This window comes from Pelophylax lessonae, assembly GCF_965119305.1.
Source record: "Pelophylax lessonae genome assembly, chromosome: 9".
In the NCBI taxonomy this organism is placed as follows: Eukaryota; Metazoa; Chordata; class Amphibia; order Anura; family Ranidae; genus Pelophylax; species Pelophylax lessonae.
Window position 1 is genome coordinate 127,297,411 of NC_138776.1, and position 17,090 is coordinate 127,314,500.

Consider the following 17,090-nt stretch of genomic DNA (forward strand, 5'->3'; position numbering starts at 1 on the left):
TGGCTACGTCTGATGTCAGCTCTTTTTAAATGAAATGTCACAGGGGATATAGGCTTAGTGTCAACTGCACTCCTTAAAAATACAATAATAGCTGTGTGTTATTTTCACATGTACCCAGATTTTCTATAGTTACATTTTCTCAGCAGCCCCACTAATGATTCACGCTTCCACCCAGAACTTAAAATAGCTGGATGGGCTGCTCTGGCTATTAGTGCCCCATGTGATTCCTCTGCAAGCACCGAGTTTCAGTTTCCATTCTTCATTTCAGTATCATGGAACATGGTCACATGGTATGAACCAATCTGTATATATTAGAGAATCTCATCCATCGGGTACAGCAGAAAGCTCCAGACAACAGCAAGCACAATTTATCTGAAGTCGAGCAACGCAGAATGAGGTAAATTAATTATTATCACTCAAATTGCAGGCAGTAAAAGACATCTCTAGCTTTAAATATTCTAGCCATTTCTATGTACACACTGACATCCTTTGCTAAGAGATACATTTATTCTTTTACATAGTTCTGCTTTATATATCAGTATAATCTTGACATTTTTTTCCAATAGACTTTTATTTTTTAAGTGCAATATTTAGTTGTTTTCCATACTACTTTTATATTGCCACTGCATAGTTGCCAACATTTGAAAAACATTTCCAGCACAGCTATCAATTACTTACCCCACCCACTTCCCTAAAGCTCCACCCACTCCTCATTATTAATCTCTGCCTACTTATTATCAGATTATAGGGTCTACTCAATAAAGAGAAAAATTACGGGAAATTGAAAAGGGAATTTCAAACTTAAGGCCAAAGTAGCAGAGTTGGAATAATTCTCCCATTCAGCTGCACCGCTTCTGCCTAAATTTTAAAATTCTCATCACAATTCCCTGCAATTCTTTTTTTTTTTATTTATGAATTTATTTATTGATTTTTCAAAATACAAAATATACCATTATACATTAAAACAATTATATTTTCAATTCATTATTTTCCCCTCATTTCCTTCCCCTCCTCCCTCCCTCCCCTCCCTCTCCTATCCCTCCCCCCTACTCTCCCCTTCATCCTCTTCTTTCCCTTCTATCCACTTGGTGTATTCCCTTGTTTTCTTGAACTCACTCCAATCCTCCCATATATTTACCAATTCTATCATCTCTTCTTCTCCCCCGTTTTTTAAGTATTACATCGTTCTTATTTTCTCCACCCTATTGATCCAGTCTCCTACAGTCGGAGCTTCATCTCTCTGCCAAAACAGAGGTATCAAGCCCTTTGCGGCATTCATTAAATGTGGTATTAGGGTAATTTTATATTGTTTTACTGATTTCTGTATACCATGAAATAAACAAAACCATGGCTCCTCTAGAACCTCAATATTTGTGATCTTCTTAATTTGTACTAAGACTTCCTTCCAATATTTTTAATTTTAGGGCAGTCCCACCAAATATGTGCCATTGTACCTATTTCATCACATCCCCTCCAACAATATTTGGACTTCTTCTTCTGATAATTATACACTTTGTCTGTGGTATTATACCATCTAGAAAGGCATTTATAATTAATTTCTGCTGTTTTCATGTCTACTGCGGACCCATGTATTAACTTCAAACATTTTTCCCAAGTGAAAATCCCTCCTCTGTGTTCCCAGCTCTTCTTCCCATTTTTTTATGAATGGGGCTACAGTCGGTTCCATCTCAGCCACCAGAATTTTATAAATATTAGAGATACTATTTTTATACCCTTCTAAAATACACATTTTCTCAAAGGGTAGCAACTCCGCTTCTGATCTTAATGGTTTAGGTAGTGACGCTGCAAAGTGTTGCAACTGACTATATCGCCACTCATCTATTTTCCATTTTTTCTTTTTAAGTTCCCCTATTGTGCACAGTTTATCTTTAACCAAAATATCTTTTAATCTTATATCCTCCCCTCCCATCCAATTACCCCATAATTTTCCTTGTCCTGGTGAGAAAAAACACGTGTCTTTTAATGGGATTAATGGTGAATTATATTCCCGTTTTTCTTTTTTTTTGATTTAGGTCCCAAATTTTCAATGCGTGTCGCGTGATTATATGTGCGTTTGTGCTTAATTTTCTATATTGAGGTGGTATCCATATAATTTTACTTAAATTAGAATTACTTAAAGTGTTTTCTATTTCTACCCAACTCTTCCCATTTTTTTTTCCTTCCCCATTCTGTGACTCGTGCAAGTAGTGTCGCATAGTAATAATTTTTAAAGTCTGGGACCGCTAGACCTCCTTGATTTTTGCCTTTCTTAAGACCACATACTGTATCCTATGTCTTCCTTTTTTTCATATAAATTTAGTTATTAACATCTTCTAAGTCCTAAAATATGATTGGGGGATAGCTATTGGAAGCATTTGAAATGTATATGCTATTTTTGGTAATATTGCCATTTTTATTATATTCCCTGCAATTCTAAAGTGTCAAATGTGCTCAGGTGTGACCATACAAAAAATGTAATATGTAAATATAAATAAAGTGCAAGGTGTAAATAAGTACAATAAAACCTAATTTTATTATCTGATATAATTAGGTTTTATCGTACTTATTTACACCTTGCTCTTTATTTATATTTACATATTATATTTTTTGTATGGTCACACCAGAGCACATTTGACATTTTATTCACATGTCATGTTACCAGATATTTTTGCATATAAGATTGTTGCTTTCATCCTACCTACCTTCATGTCTGTATAATGTTTTATTCTCCTGCATTACCTTACCAGACAATGGATTGTTCTGGCTCTACTAATAAATGCATTCATAAATAATCCACCTATATATAAATTTCCTGCATTCAGATTTAGATCTTCAAGTTGTTCTGAGGCCAGGGTTTAGATGCCCTTTTGGGTCTGCTTTTCTACCATTGTATTAGTTGAATGTGTTACTTTATGTAAAAGGTTCATATTAAGGATACGTCTAAACAGCACTGAGGGGAAGGGTGGTTGGGGGGGGGGGGGGGGTGGTATTTGCACAGCTTTCTGATATATTCAACTTTATCAATAGATTTACAAACTGCAAAGTGTGCATACTCCACTCATTTGGTAAATTAGCCATATTGTCACTATGCTCCTGTATGCTGGTAATCAACATTTTGAAGATAAGTGTGCTATGTTTAATAAATTGGTATCTTTGCAGTTTAACTAACTCCTGAACCTTGCTCTGTATACAAACCGCTCTTGAACCTTGCACTCTGTACGTAACACATTCCTGAACCTTGCACTCTGTACAATGCACTCCTGAACCTTGCACTTTGTACATAACGCATTACTGAACCTTGCACTCTGCCCATAACGCATTATTGAACCTTGCACTCTATACAATGCTCTCCTGAACCTTGCACTCTGTAGGTAACACATTCCTGAACCTTGCTCTCTGTACAATGCACTTCTAAACCTTGCACTCTATACGTAACGCATTTCTGAACCTTGCACTCTGTACAATGCATTCCTGAACCTTACACTCTGTACAATGCATTCCTGAAACTTTCATTCTGTACAACGCACTCCTGAACCTTGCCCTCTGTACGTACTCTGTAGGAAACACACTCCTGAATCTTCCACTCTGTATCAAAAATGCAGTCCTGAACTTTGCACCTTGTATGTAACGCATTTCTGAACCTTGCACTCTGTACAAAATGCACTCTGTACAAAATGCACTCCTAAAACCTGTACTCTGTACCAAACGCACTCCTGAACCTTGCACTCTGTACAAAACGCACTCCTGAACCTTGCACTCTGTACAAAACGCACTCCTCAACCTTGCACTGTGTACGAAACACACTCCTGAACCTTGCACTCTGTACGAAACGCACTCCTGAACCTTGCACTCTGTACGAAACGCATTCCTGAACCTTGCACTCTGTACAAAACGCACTCCTGAACCTTGCACTCTGTACAAAACCCCCTCTGAACCTTGCACTCTGTACAAAACGCACTTCTGAACTTTGCACTCTGTACAAAACGAACTCCTGAACCTAGCACTCTGTACAAAACAAACTCCTGAACCTTGCACTTTGTACAAAACAAACTCCTGAACCTTGCACTCTGTACAAAAGGCACTCCTGAACCTAGCATTCTGTACAAAACAAACTCCTGAACCTTGCACTTTGTACAAAACGCACTTCTGAACTTTGCACTCTGTACAAAAGGCACTCCTGAACCTTGCATTCTGTAACGTAACACACTCCTGAACCTTGCACTCTGTACAAAACGCACTCCTGAACCTTGCACTCTGTACAAAACGCACTCCTCAACCTTGCACTGTGTACGAAACACACTCCTGAACCTTGCACTCTGTACGAAACGCACTCCTGAACCTTGCACTCTGTACGAAACGCATTCCTGAACCTTGCACTCTGTACAAAACGCACTCCTGAACCTTGCACTCTGTACAAAACCCCCTCTGAACCTTGCACTCTGTACAAAACGCACTTCTGAACTTTGCACTCTGTACAAAACGAACTCCTGAACCTAGCACTCTGTACAAAACAAACTCCTGAACCTTGCACTCTGTACAAAAGGCACTCCTGAACCTTGCATTCTGTAACGTAACACACTCCTGAATCTTGCACTCTGTACGAAACGCACTCCTGAACCTTGCACTCTGTACAAAACGCACTCCTCAACCTTGCACTGTGTGCGAAATGCACTCCTCAACCTTGCACTCTGTACGAAACGCACTCCTGAACCTTGAACTCTGTACGAAACGCACTCCTGAACCTTGCACTCTGTACAAAACGCACTCCTGAACCTTGCACTCTGTACAAAACCCCCTCTGAACCTTGCACTCTGTACAAAACGCACTTCTGAACTTTGCACTCTGTACAAAACGAACTCCTGAACCTTGCACTTTGTACAAAACAAACTCCTGAACCTTGCACTCTGTACAAAAGGCACTCCTGAACCTTGCATTCTGTAACGTAACACACTCCTGAACCTTGCACTCTGTACGAAACGCACTCCTGAACCTTGCATTCTGTACAAAACGCACTCCTCAACCTTGCACTGTGTACAAAACGCACTCCTTAACCACTTAAGCCCCGGAGGATTTGGCTGCTAAAGGACCAGGGGTTTTTTTGCGCTTTTTTACTGCGTGACTTTAACGGACAATTGCGCGGTCGTGCGACGCTGTACCTATACGAATTTGACGTCCTTTTTTTCCCACAAACAGAGCTTTCTTTTGGTGGTATTTGATCACCTGTGCGATTTTTTGATCACGCGCTATAAACAAAAAAAGAGCGTAAATTTTGCAAAAATAACAATATTTTTCACATTTTTTTATATGAAATTTCCCAAAAAAAAAAGTAAAAATCAAAATTTTTTAACATTTTTCGGCCAATTTGTTTTATGCTACCTATGTTTGGTAAAAAAAATCGCAAAAAGCGTATTTTGATTGGTTTGCGCAAAAGTTATCGCGTTTACTAACAAAGGGAAAGATTTTTGTCATTTTTGGTTTTTTTTTTTTTAACGCGTAATGGCGGCGATCTGCGATTTTTTTTTCGGTACTGCGACATTGCGGCGGACAGATCGGACCCTTGACTGACATTTTTGACACTTTTGGGGTTACCAGTGACATTACTGCAGTAATCAGTGCTATACATATGCACTGTTACTGCAAAAATGACACTGGCAGGGAAGGGGTTAACTTTATTGGACAGGGAGGGGTTAAGTGTGTCCTAGGGGCGTGATTCTAACTGTGTAGGGACATTTCTATTGGTGTAAAAGCAAAGATCAACCGTTCTACATAGTAGAACGGACAGATCTTCACTTTTACACAGGGAGAACTGACAGGCAGCTTGTTTACACAAGCTGCTCTGTCTTTCTCCCTTCACAGGAGCGATCGCAGTGTGACTGGCGGACATCGAGTCCGCCGGTCACACGCACTGACTTGCCTGTGAACGAGCCGCGGCGGGCACGCGCCCACCCACGATAGGCTCGCAAGTCAGTGACAGGCGAGTGACGTACCGATACGTCACTCTGCCTGGCCGGGGCTGACCGCCGCAGTATATAGTCGTGCGGCGGTCGGCAACCGGTTAACCTTGCACTCTGTACGAAACGCACTCCTGAACCTTGCACTCTGTACGAAACGCACTCCTGAACCTTGCACTCTGTACAAAACACACTCCTGAACCTTGCACTCTGTACAAAACCCCCTCTGAACCTTGCACTCTGTACAAAACGCACTTCTGAACCTTGCACTCTGTACAAAACAAACTCCTGAACCTAGCACTCTGTACAAAACAAACTCCTGAACCTTGCACTTTGTACAAAACAAACTCCTGAACCTTGCACTCTGTACAAAAGGCACTCCTGAACCTTGCATTCTGTAACGTAACACACTCCTGAACCTTGCACTCTGTACATAACTCATTCCTGAACCCTGCACTCTGTACAAAACACACTCCTGAACCATTGCATTACTAATCTTTGCACTCTAAGTATTGCATTCCTGAACCCTGTATTCTGTACGTAACACATTCCTGAACCTTGCACTCTATATGAAGTGTATTCTTGAACCTTACACTGTGCATGGAAAATGCACTCCTGAACCCTGCACCTTGTACATAACGCATTGCTGAACCTTGCACTCTGTATGAAATGCACCCCTGAACCTTGCATTCTGTACAAAATGCACTCCTGAATCCTTCTACACTTAGCGTAACGCATTCTTCCACAGTTTGTGTAAAACTATTTGTAATGGCAGTTTTGTACTTTTTTTTTTTTTTTTTTTTTTTAAATGATTGTGCTGGGGTTTGTGTCCAAGAGACTCCAGCTTTTTTTTATAAGTACAGGGAAGTGCATTTTTTTTTACACAAGTTCTTTCAGCCCCTCCCACTCTTAAGAATTTGGCTGCACCAATGTTTCCACACTATGGGCGCCGCAGGTAACTTCCTCTCTCAAGTGTCCCTCATTCTGAAGTTCAAAAGTTGGGAGGTATGCATTCGTTAGTGCACGTTTAGTGCAGTATATTGCTGTGCGTTAGTACACAATTCATTCCTGCAGTAAATTGAACTGCGTTAGTGCATGTGTAGCACCCTCCTATGTAGGTAGGTGCTAGGTAAATGCATTAATTGCTCCTTCTGCATATCAGGGTAGCTTTATCTATTAGGTTGCCTGTTTAATATCTCCAGGTTTGATTCACTGGGTCTGAGGGAGTGTCCCCACTGTATCCAATAAGGGAGCTTGTTGGACAGTGGAGGAAACCCAGCCAGTGACACATTGGCTTTTGTGGGAGTTCCAGTGGGAGGGCATTGTTGCAAGTGGGATTGCTGATAAAAGCCGGGAGGACATGTGACAGGGCGTCTTTGGCGAGAAGCAAAGTCCCAAGAGGAGGTGGACAGCTGTTTCTCCTCCTGCTGTGTGTGAGGAAGGTGGTCGTAGGCAGTTGGCCTAGTGAACCAGGTGTGGAGCTGAACTGCAGAGGATCCAGTGTGGCTGACGGTGGAGCTGCTGGCAGAGTCTCTTGGGAAAAACAGTGTCCGTGAGTACTAAGGGACTTGCCAAAGGGTCGGCCCAGGGAGGGGGGACCACTCCAATGAAGTCACGGGATCAAGGAGCTAGCTCACACAGAGAGAATTACAGTAAAGGGGGTGCCGTGTAGAACCCTGAAGAATAGGGATGAAAGGGAAGTGGTGTATTTTGGTTTTGTGCTGCCCTAGGCAAGACTAAAATTGGGCGCCCCCATTTTGACTCCTATGTAAATGTGCCCCACTCCTTCCTTTTTAACGGATGTGACTCCCTCCAAAATTGAAGGACTTCAAGTCCCAGCATGAACCCCTGAGATCTCACGAGGGGGGGGTTGTAAGAGGGGGTGGGTGAGGGAGGGAGTGAGAGAGAGAGGGGGTGAGGGAGAGGAGGGAGAGAGGGGGGTTGGTGAGGGAGGGGAGGGAGAGAGGGGGGTGGGTGAGGGAGGGGAGGGAGAGAGGGGGGTGGGTGAGGGAGGGGAGGGAGAGAGGGGGGTGGGTGAGGGTGGGTGAGGGAGGGAGGGGAGGGGAGGAAGAGAGGGGGTGGGGGAGGGAGGGAGGGAGAGAGAGGGGGTGGGTGAGGGGGGAGGGAGAGAGAGGGGGGGGTGGGTGAGGGAGAGAGAGAGGATGAGAGAGAGAGGGGGTGGGTGAGGGGGGAGGGAGAGAGAGAGAGGGGGGTGGGTGAGGGGGAGGGAGAGAGAGAGACGGGGTGAGAGAGAGAGGGGGGGTGTGTGAGAGAGAGAGAAAGGAGGGGAGAGAGAGAGAGAGGTGAGAGAGGCAACTCTAGCAACCAGTCGCCAAAAGAGTCTCCGGTGGAGGGGGGGGGCTTTTTTGCTGCCCCCCTGCAAAATGCCGCCCTAGGCCTGGGCCTTGTTGGCCTAGGCCAAAATACAGCACTGATAAAGGGGGTGCCTAGTTTGGCCCTGGATAGCGATTCACAGAGCAATACAAGTTCATTATATTCTTCTTCACTGCTAGTGACAAGGTGAAACAGCGGTCTTGCCGCACTCAGCTGAATCTAGATGTCCCAGCAAATTGTGCATAGTTCATTCAAGTTGGAGTATCCCACTCATCCCTTCTCCTATCCAAGTTCTCAAATAAAACTACAAAAAACCAAAACCCCTAGACTGTTTCTTGACTGAGCCAAGCACTTTAAAGATGCTGAACTGTTGTGTTGTTGCTATGGGTAACCCAGGGGAACCTCCCAAGGGTTACCCAAGCTCCCAAGGGATTAGTGCTACACATGTGTACTGCAGTATATTGAGGTGAGTTAGTGCACATTTACTGCAGTATTTTGAGGTGTGTTAGTACACGTTTACTGCAGTATAAGAAGGTGCGTTAGTGCAGGTTTACTGCAGTATATTGACGTGCATTAGTGCACGTTTACTGCAGTATATTGAACTGCATAAGTGCACTTTTACTGCAGTATATTGAAGTACCTTAATGCACTTTTACAGCAGTATATTGAACAGCGTTAGTGCACGTGTACTAGAGTATATTGATGTGCGTTATTGCACGTTTACTGCAGTATATTGAGGTGCATTAGTGCACGTTTACTGCAGTTTATTGAGGTGCATTAGTGCAGGTTTACTGCAATATATTGATGTGCGTTAGTGCACGTTTTCTAGAGTATATTAAATGTGTTAGTGCACTTTTACTGCAGTATATTGAAGTACCTTAGTGCACTTTTATGGCAGTATATTGAACAGCGTTATTGCAGCTATCTAGTCCCTGATCCCAATGTTGCCAATTAAGTGTTTTTGGGATGTGGAATCTGTGCAAGATTGTCTAGGCTGCCTAGCTTTTTGAGTGTTTCATCTGGAAGAAATTTTTTGGTATAGGTTTCATGGGCACAATTACCACCCAAGGACCAATTTCTCCACATCTGTTTGACAGGTGTATATCATTTAAATTTTTGACAGCAATACCAATTCTTGCTTTCATCAAACATACCTCTATAGGATTAAGATGTGAAGGGACCACTCGATACCCAAAGCCCAATTTTTCCGCACGTTACTTTTATCCAAAGTCACAGACACCTGAATTTTTCCAAAGAATCCCTAATCTTGTTCTGAGTGCACTAAATTGTGGCCTCCTCATACAGACTGGCTCCTTAAGCCGTTGCTTAAAAAAAACTAAGCTTGCAGGGAAAATTTCATTTTATTGGCTTCATAAATGTCATTCTTGCTGCAGCAGGTTCTATAAATGGTACAGATTGCCACTTTACAAGCAGACTAAGGGGACCCCCCAGGCACTATATTTAAAAAAATTATGTTTTTAACAAACTATTTTTCATCAATATATATCCCCCATGGCGGTACCCGGAACCCCCATATCCTTTGCATGCCTAATAACTTGCATCTAAGCCCTCAAAATGGTCACTTTGGATTTTTCCAGTGCGGGTCCCATAGACTTCAATGAGGTTCATTATTCGGCTCTGAATTTTTTCAATGTTCGAGAGTTCTGGGGGTCACTCGGCCCATCTCTAATGGTAGCCTACAATTTGTTGTAACTAACTAATTTACCAACCATGTCCCTGGTACATAAAAGGGCAGTTTTGTGTATTTATCTGGATCCATACTATATAGTCAGTAATAGTATACTTACAAACTATAAGCATTTAAAGGATAAGTTCACGTTTAAAAAACAAAAAAAAAAAATTAATTTGTTAATAATTAATGAATTGATCATTTTTAGCTTGTTGCTCTGTCACTTGATTCACATGAAACCTTTACAAATCGTAAAAACCAACTGTTCCACTAAGTGAAATTATGAAATCAATGCTAATCATATTATTGTATCTATAAATATTCATAAAATCCAAAGTGTTAAAATCCAAAATCCACCAATCAGTGAAAGTAATTCTTCTAAAATCAAACTAAAAACACTACCACTACCACCACTGTGTGCCAGCCACCAGAGATCCACACAGCTGTTTACAAGAAACTTAGACCTCAGATGCAGGGAGGTCTAAAAGTGCTTAAGGGTTAAATTGACAGCAGTTACAGAGGAATTAAACTTCCCTCTGTAACGTTTACTTATAGGTAAGCCTATGATCAGTCTTACCTATAGGTACTGTAAATATCTCCTAAACATGCTCCATTTAGGAGATATTTACTTTAAATGCAGCCAGTGACATTACTGGCACATGCACTCTGAAGGAATGGCCACCCATGCTGTTCCTTCAGAGCCCCGTGCCCTGAACGGTGGCTCCCTCACGCATGCCCAGGAGTGACGTCATTGCGGCTCCAGCCATTTAGACAGTCGGAGAATGCGAATCCAGAAGGAAGATGGGTGAACATGTCGGCCATCTCTGCGCTGTGCAGGCACTGCTGGAAGGGCTTCGTTCTAAGGTAAGTATTTCATAATGAGCTAGTATGCGATGCATACAAGCTTATTATGCCTTTGTCTTACAGGTTTTTATTTTATTATTTTTTTAGGATGTTTACAACCTCTTTAAGCCCAGGCATTGCATGCCACACTTTCAGGTTACCCTGCTCAGGTTTCTTTTAGATAAATAGCTCAGAACAATACCTCAACAGTCACTCATACGGAAGGAAAAAAGAGCAATGGGACACCTAATGGTGTATTTTATTAGGTCAAAATATATGTACAGTAAAACCTTGGTTTGAGAGTAACTTGGTTTAAGAGCGCTTTGCAAGACAAGCAAAATTTTCAAATAAATTTTGACTTGATATACAAGCGATGTCTTGATATACAAGTAGCCTCAAGTCACAGCTGAGTATAAAAGAGAAGAGAGGCGCCTCTAAGTGTAGCAATATGGTTAAATTTAATGAAGGTACAACATTTAGCAACTCACATGGTTGATGATTGGAACAGGCACATCTAAGGATGCAGGCATCCAGGCTAAAGCTGTCCACATAGACCATCCTCCCCACCGCCATCTACGTCATCCCTTCCATGCTGCCCCTCGCTTTCAGATCGCTTTACTCCAGAGTGGTCTTCCCGGTCAGGATTACAGACTGGCAGCCGGAGGTGCAGAAGTTAGTCTATGTGGACCGCTTTACCTCTCTTCCCTTTGATACTCTGTAGCTCCTGCTGGATTTTGCTTCCAATCCCCTTGTGGAAGCAGATATTTGTGGGTGGACATTTTATTGTTATATAAACTATCGCAATAATCTTTTTATATGGACTATATAAACTGAAGGACTTGTGAATAAATGGTTGTGGAACGAATCATCTGAGTTTCCATTATTTCTTATGGGGAAATTTGCTTTAATATAAGAGTGCTTTGGATTACAAGCATGTTTCCAGAACGAATTATGCTCGCAATCCAAGGTTTTACTGTACTCACAAACAAGAAAAGGTACAAAGCATATCTCAAGCGCCCGCCCGTTCCTGATGTGGGGGTGATGATTAACAGTTGATTTTTATGTCTTGTGAAGGTTTCATATGAATCACGTAAAGTGACAGCGCAACATATTTGCGTTATTTTATTATGGTATATTTATTTGTGTTTTAATATTGGGGAGTGCTGCTGTTTATGTTTGTAGAAGCACTTTTAGCACGGGTTACATATCATTACATATCATTTAATATTTATTAATTAATTTATAAAAATAATATTTTTTTTCACATCTGTGTGAATGAATGTTTTCATTTTCAAGCTGTTTTTAAGATGTGACAGTGGGTGTGGGGAGGGGATTCCCCTCCGGCTATCACAGGGGGAAGGGAATCAGGGAGTTCGGAGAGGGGTACACAGTAATATGTTACACCCTAAATACAGATGTAACATTTAACATGTTACTAAAGGTGAACTTTGCCTTTAAAGTGAATGAGTTTATCCTTTGTTGAGATAAAAAAAGTAGTCAGAGATCAAAATATTGTCAATCCCTATTTATTAAATCAAAAACTCTTACTAATGTAACTTTAATAGGCTATTTAGATTTTAGATATTTAAATATTTTATGTGATGGCTGTATTAATTTTCGGGCAAGAAAATTTTCAGCAGGCACAGAGAATACCTGTTGATCATGCCAAAAATGTATGGCCATTGCATCTTCTCGTGTGCGAAACTGAAATATCACACAATGTTACCATCCTTCTAAGCAATATGCTATAAACTACATATTCCCCGAACACCCTATGTAATGGAAATGAAGAGAGGAAGACATGTAATGTAGTCCAAATTAGGATGACAATTTATAGAAGCAAGTACTTTCTGTACATGCTTTGACAACCAAGGTTCTGTCTGTAGAAAAAGTGGAGTGAGTGACAATGGCCAACCTAGGATTAGAAGTATGTTATTGATAGTATTACCACATGAAAATATAGACATGAAAAAGGAAATAAATGCAGCCGTCACATGAGTGGTAAGCTAAAATATATTACATTTTTTATTTAAAATTTAAAGGGGAACTAATCTCAGTATTTACAGAGCTCAAGTTAGAAATGTTCAAAATATGCAAATCCTTAACCACTTAACAACAAGCGTTGGCATATATGTGACCTCACTGAAGTGGGTCTTCTATCATGGGGCTACTTATATGCACGCTCCCAGCACAGAGACCGAGCTCCCACCAAGAACCCCAGGTCTCCTACTAACCACCTGGTTCCTGATCACTATGATAGCCCCTGATTGGCTATCACAGTGGTCAGTCACTGTACATAAAAGTGGAGAAGACTTTTCATGGACTCTTATATGTCCCAAGGACCATTTTTGACTGTAACTTATAGTCCTATCTGGAGTGTGCTATATATATTTGTTTGTTTGTCAGTCACTGTACAGCCTGCCCATGTGTTTTTTTTCTCCTCTTGAACCGCACTGTGGCCAACCCAGAAACACCTATATTTATTGGTGCTCACTTAAAGGGCCAGTCGACACATTGCTCTGCATTTTAGAAACAAATCAATACACCTAAGCCCATCCCCAAATGCCTCCAGTGTGTGCCTCATGCCTCAGAGTCTTTGTGCCTCCTGCACGCTGTGTCTACAAGATGTTCCCATGTCTCCAAGTACGCCCTTGTGCGTTTCCATGTCTCTATGACATGTTATGTTGCTCGGCATTCAAGCAATGAGTCGCTATGCCTAAGCCAAGACCCAAGTGCTTTCAGTATCTGCCTGTCCCAGTACCTCCTGTGCCCTTTCTGCCAAGGACCACCACTTTTCTCATGCCTAAGAGTCTTTGTGTCTCCTGCACTCCATGTATTCCAAGTGTACCCGGTGCTCCCCCATGTTTTCAAGTGCACCCCTGTGTACCCCTCTGTCTTCACATGCACATCTGTGTGTCTCTGTGTCTCCAGGAGCACCTTTGTGTGCCTCCATGTCTTCAAAACGTGTCCCTGTGCCTTCATCAATTCTGTGCTGACATGTACGCTGTGCAGTTGTCTGGTCAGCTTCCCTCCACCATCATTACCTTCTGCTGTGTCCCTACCTTAGGTATTCTCCTCTAACCAACATAATGTCTTTTTCTCTGTGAATTATGTTAGAAATCCAAAGAAAACATGCAGTCATAGAAAGCTGTCTTGTATAAATGAAAAAAGTCTGAAAATTTAGCAAAAAAATAATTGTTCTTCATAAATTTTCTCCAAAATGTATTCTGCTACATTACTTTGGTGAAAATAACCAAAATTTGTGTATAATATTTAGTCTGTGTGAAAGCTATAAAGTCCACAAACTATGGTATATATCTGAAAATTGGTCAAAAAGGACATGTAGCTTTATATGGTTATGGTGGGGAAGCGCACTTTTCTCCCCTTTCCTGGCCTGCATGCTTAGATAAGGGGCTGGTATAGATTTATGGGGGGACTTCACATTTTCTTTTTTGCATGGACTTCCCCCAAAATCCATACCAGACCCTAGACTCACAGCTTTTTTTATATATTTGTTTTTAATCGGAGCCCCCTTAATATCTAACGGGCCTGAAGGAGTTTTTTAACTATATCTACTCCTTTGCTTACATGGCCTGGGATTCCTGGGGACCTGCCATAATTTTTAACTACAATCAACAGCCAGAAGCTGCCAATGCTTAATCTCGGCAGTAATACCACTATTATACATGACTTCTAGCTCCTGCCAAATGGGTTAATGTTAACAGGCGAGGATTGGTTCAAACTTGTGTTCACACTGAATCTTAAGCTCATCTCTAGTCATCATAAATTAGCATGATCAGTAAGTTGTAAATATAATAATAAACAAAGGAATAATGAATGTTGCATACCTTGAGTATTTGACACTCAGAAAATATAATTTTTGCTAATTCCCTGCTCTATAAAACAAAACTATTTTCAGCAGTAATGAAATGAAATGAATATTACAAACTTCAGAAAAAGAAACAGTGTAAAAATATAGTGTCCCCACACTTTGGGATTCAGTGAAGGAATGCCCCCTTACTTAGTGGTCTGTTGAAAAGTGAAAGTGCCTTCTAAAATTGTTGATCAGTAGGAACACTGCCTTATTCACAACTATAAAGATCATTGATGGCAGTGATCACTGAGAGACAGACATTGTTCATTGCTTGACCCCTAGGAAATTCAATAATACAAACTCTGATTAAGAAAGAGATTACTAGGCTGAACGGTAAATGTTCTGCAATTACTCCCTTTTTTTAAAATGTGTGTTAATGTATATTGCCCTGCCCCCCCCCCCAAATAATAATATGTTTTTGAATTAAACATATTATGGTGTGTTAGACAGTCAAGTGGCCCTCATTTATTATCCTGGAACATGTCTACAATTAAAGACACATTGCTCTTTTTAATGCATTTTTTTATGTCTAACTTTTCAGTGACCCCTTAAAGAATTCCTTGAAGGATCGTCTACTGAAATTTCAATGCCATTTTACTTGGAACTTGCTTGGAGAAGATGTAGATATCAATCATGTAGAAGAAAGGCTAAATGATCAGGTTGTGTTTTTGCCAGATGAACTCAAACACCGGATGTATAACCTCCTGGCTTACCTAAAGCATCTCAAAGGAGACCATGAGGAAGCCATTCTCCACCTCCAAAAAGCTGAGGCACAGATCCAAGAGTCCACCATGTCAGAAGACGCAGATGTTAGGAGAACTGTCATGTATGCTAACTTTGCCTGGGTTTTCTACCACCAGAACCAGTTTATTAAGAGTTTCACCTATGCTAAAAAGGTGGAGACCATTTTAAAGTTATATGAGTTTCCTCCAAAGAAAAACACTCTTCTGTTAGATATATATGGTGAACAAGGCTGGACTTACTTATCCTTTACTGGAAAATACTATCAATGGGCTGCTAAGTGTTTTGAAAAAGCTGTAGAACTTGACCCAGAAGATCCAGAATTGAATTCAGGCCATGCCACGGCTGTGTATAGAATAGAAGGTTTCAGCTTCCGCGGCAGAAAAGCAAACAAATCTTTTCCACTCTTGGAACGAGCTGTTAAATTAAATCCCAGAGATACAGTGCTGAAGGCTCTCCTTGCTTTGAAATGTCTAGATGTGAAGAACTATGATCAAGGAACTATGTTAATAGAACAAGCTCTACAAGAACAACCAGAATCCCCATATGTTCTTAGATATGTGGCAACATTTTACAAAAGAAGAGGACAGATAAATAAAGCTATTGCAATGTTTAAGAAAATACTCAGTTTAATTTCTACATCCTCTGCGGTTCATTATCAACTTGGCATTTGTTACAAAAAAAAAATAAGAATGCCCAAAGCATTACATGGTCAGTCTACCCATAACAATATGCAGCAAAATGCTAAAACCCTTGCAAATGCAATATTTTACTCGGAAAAGGCTATTGAGCTAAATAGGTTATCTGTGGCAGCTCACATTTTATTGGCTAGTGTATACATGAAAGTTAATGATTACCAAAAGGCAAAAGAAGTATTTGACAAAACTCTGACCATGAAGAATATGAGGTGTGAAGAGAAACAAGAGATCCATCTCAACTGGGCACATTATTTAATGAATTCTAGAAAATCTGAGTCTGAAGCAGTAACTCATTTTAAGGAAGTGATAAAGATACAAAGTCAGACATGGTTTGGAAAAAATGCCATAAAAGAACTACAAAGCCTTGCTGAAACCATGATTGTTCAAAATTCAATGGATGCCACTGGACATGCTTTGCTTGGGTACATCCACCAGCAAAGAGGACAGGACATTGCAGCAATTAAGTACTATAAAAAAGCCAATCTTTTGGAGCCAGACAACCAAGAGTACTTGGAAGCATGTTCTGCTTTGCAGACCACATTATCATGATATAATACTGTTCTATAAAATTAGAAAATGAGAATATACTAACGGCATTAAGCTATAGCAGTCATTATTGGATCTGATCTTAAAGTGGAATTTTAGGCTATTGTCTATCGATGCTTAAATCGGTTCTAATCCCTTCTAAATCATATTCTGAGGGTAGGAGCTTAGCTAGACAATAGCCTGGAATTCAACTTCAACTGCTCAAAATATTGTAAATGTAAATCTGGTTATGATTTTGGCATGGCCATATTGCATAAATATGGTAATATTAACTAGAAATGAGTTACTATAAAAGAGATTGATAGTAATTTAACTCTTGTAAAGTTATACTGATTTAATCTTTCTGTAAATTAGATAAAATATTTAGGAAATTCATTTTAAATACATTTTATGAAACAGTGAAGGGAAAAAGT

General features: G+C 40.6%; 1 protein-coding gene across 1 annotated transcript; it reads left to right on the forward strand.

Annotated features, from left to right (window-relative positions):
• The first annotated feature begins 322 nt into the window (after window positions 1-322).
• Window positions 323-16,825, forward strand: LOC309563231 (interferon-induced protein with tetratricopeptide repeats 5-like). The gene is made up of 2 exons (XM_082267615.1): window positions 323-397; window positions 15,234-16,825. Exons 1-2 carry the CDS (start codon window positions 393-395, stop codon window positions 16,678-16,680), a joined length of 1,452 nt encoding a protein of 483 aa, XP_082123741.1. The 5' UTR covers window positions 323-392; the 3' UTR covers window positions 16,681-16,825.
• The last annotated feature ends 265 nt before the right edge of the window (window positions 16,826-17,090 follow it).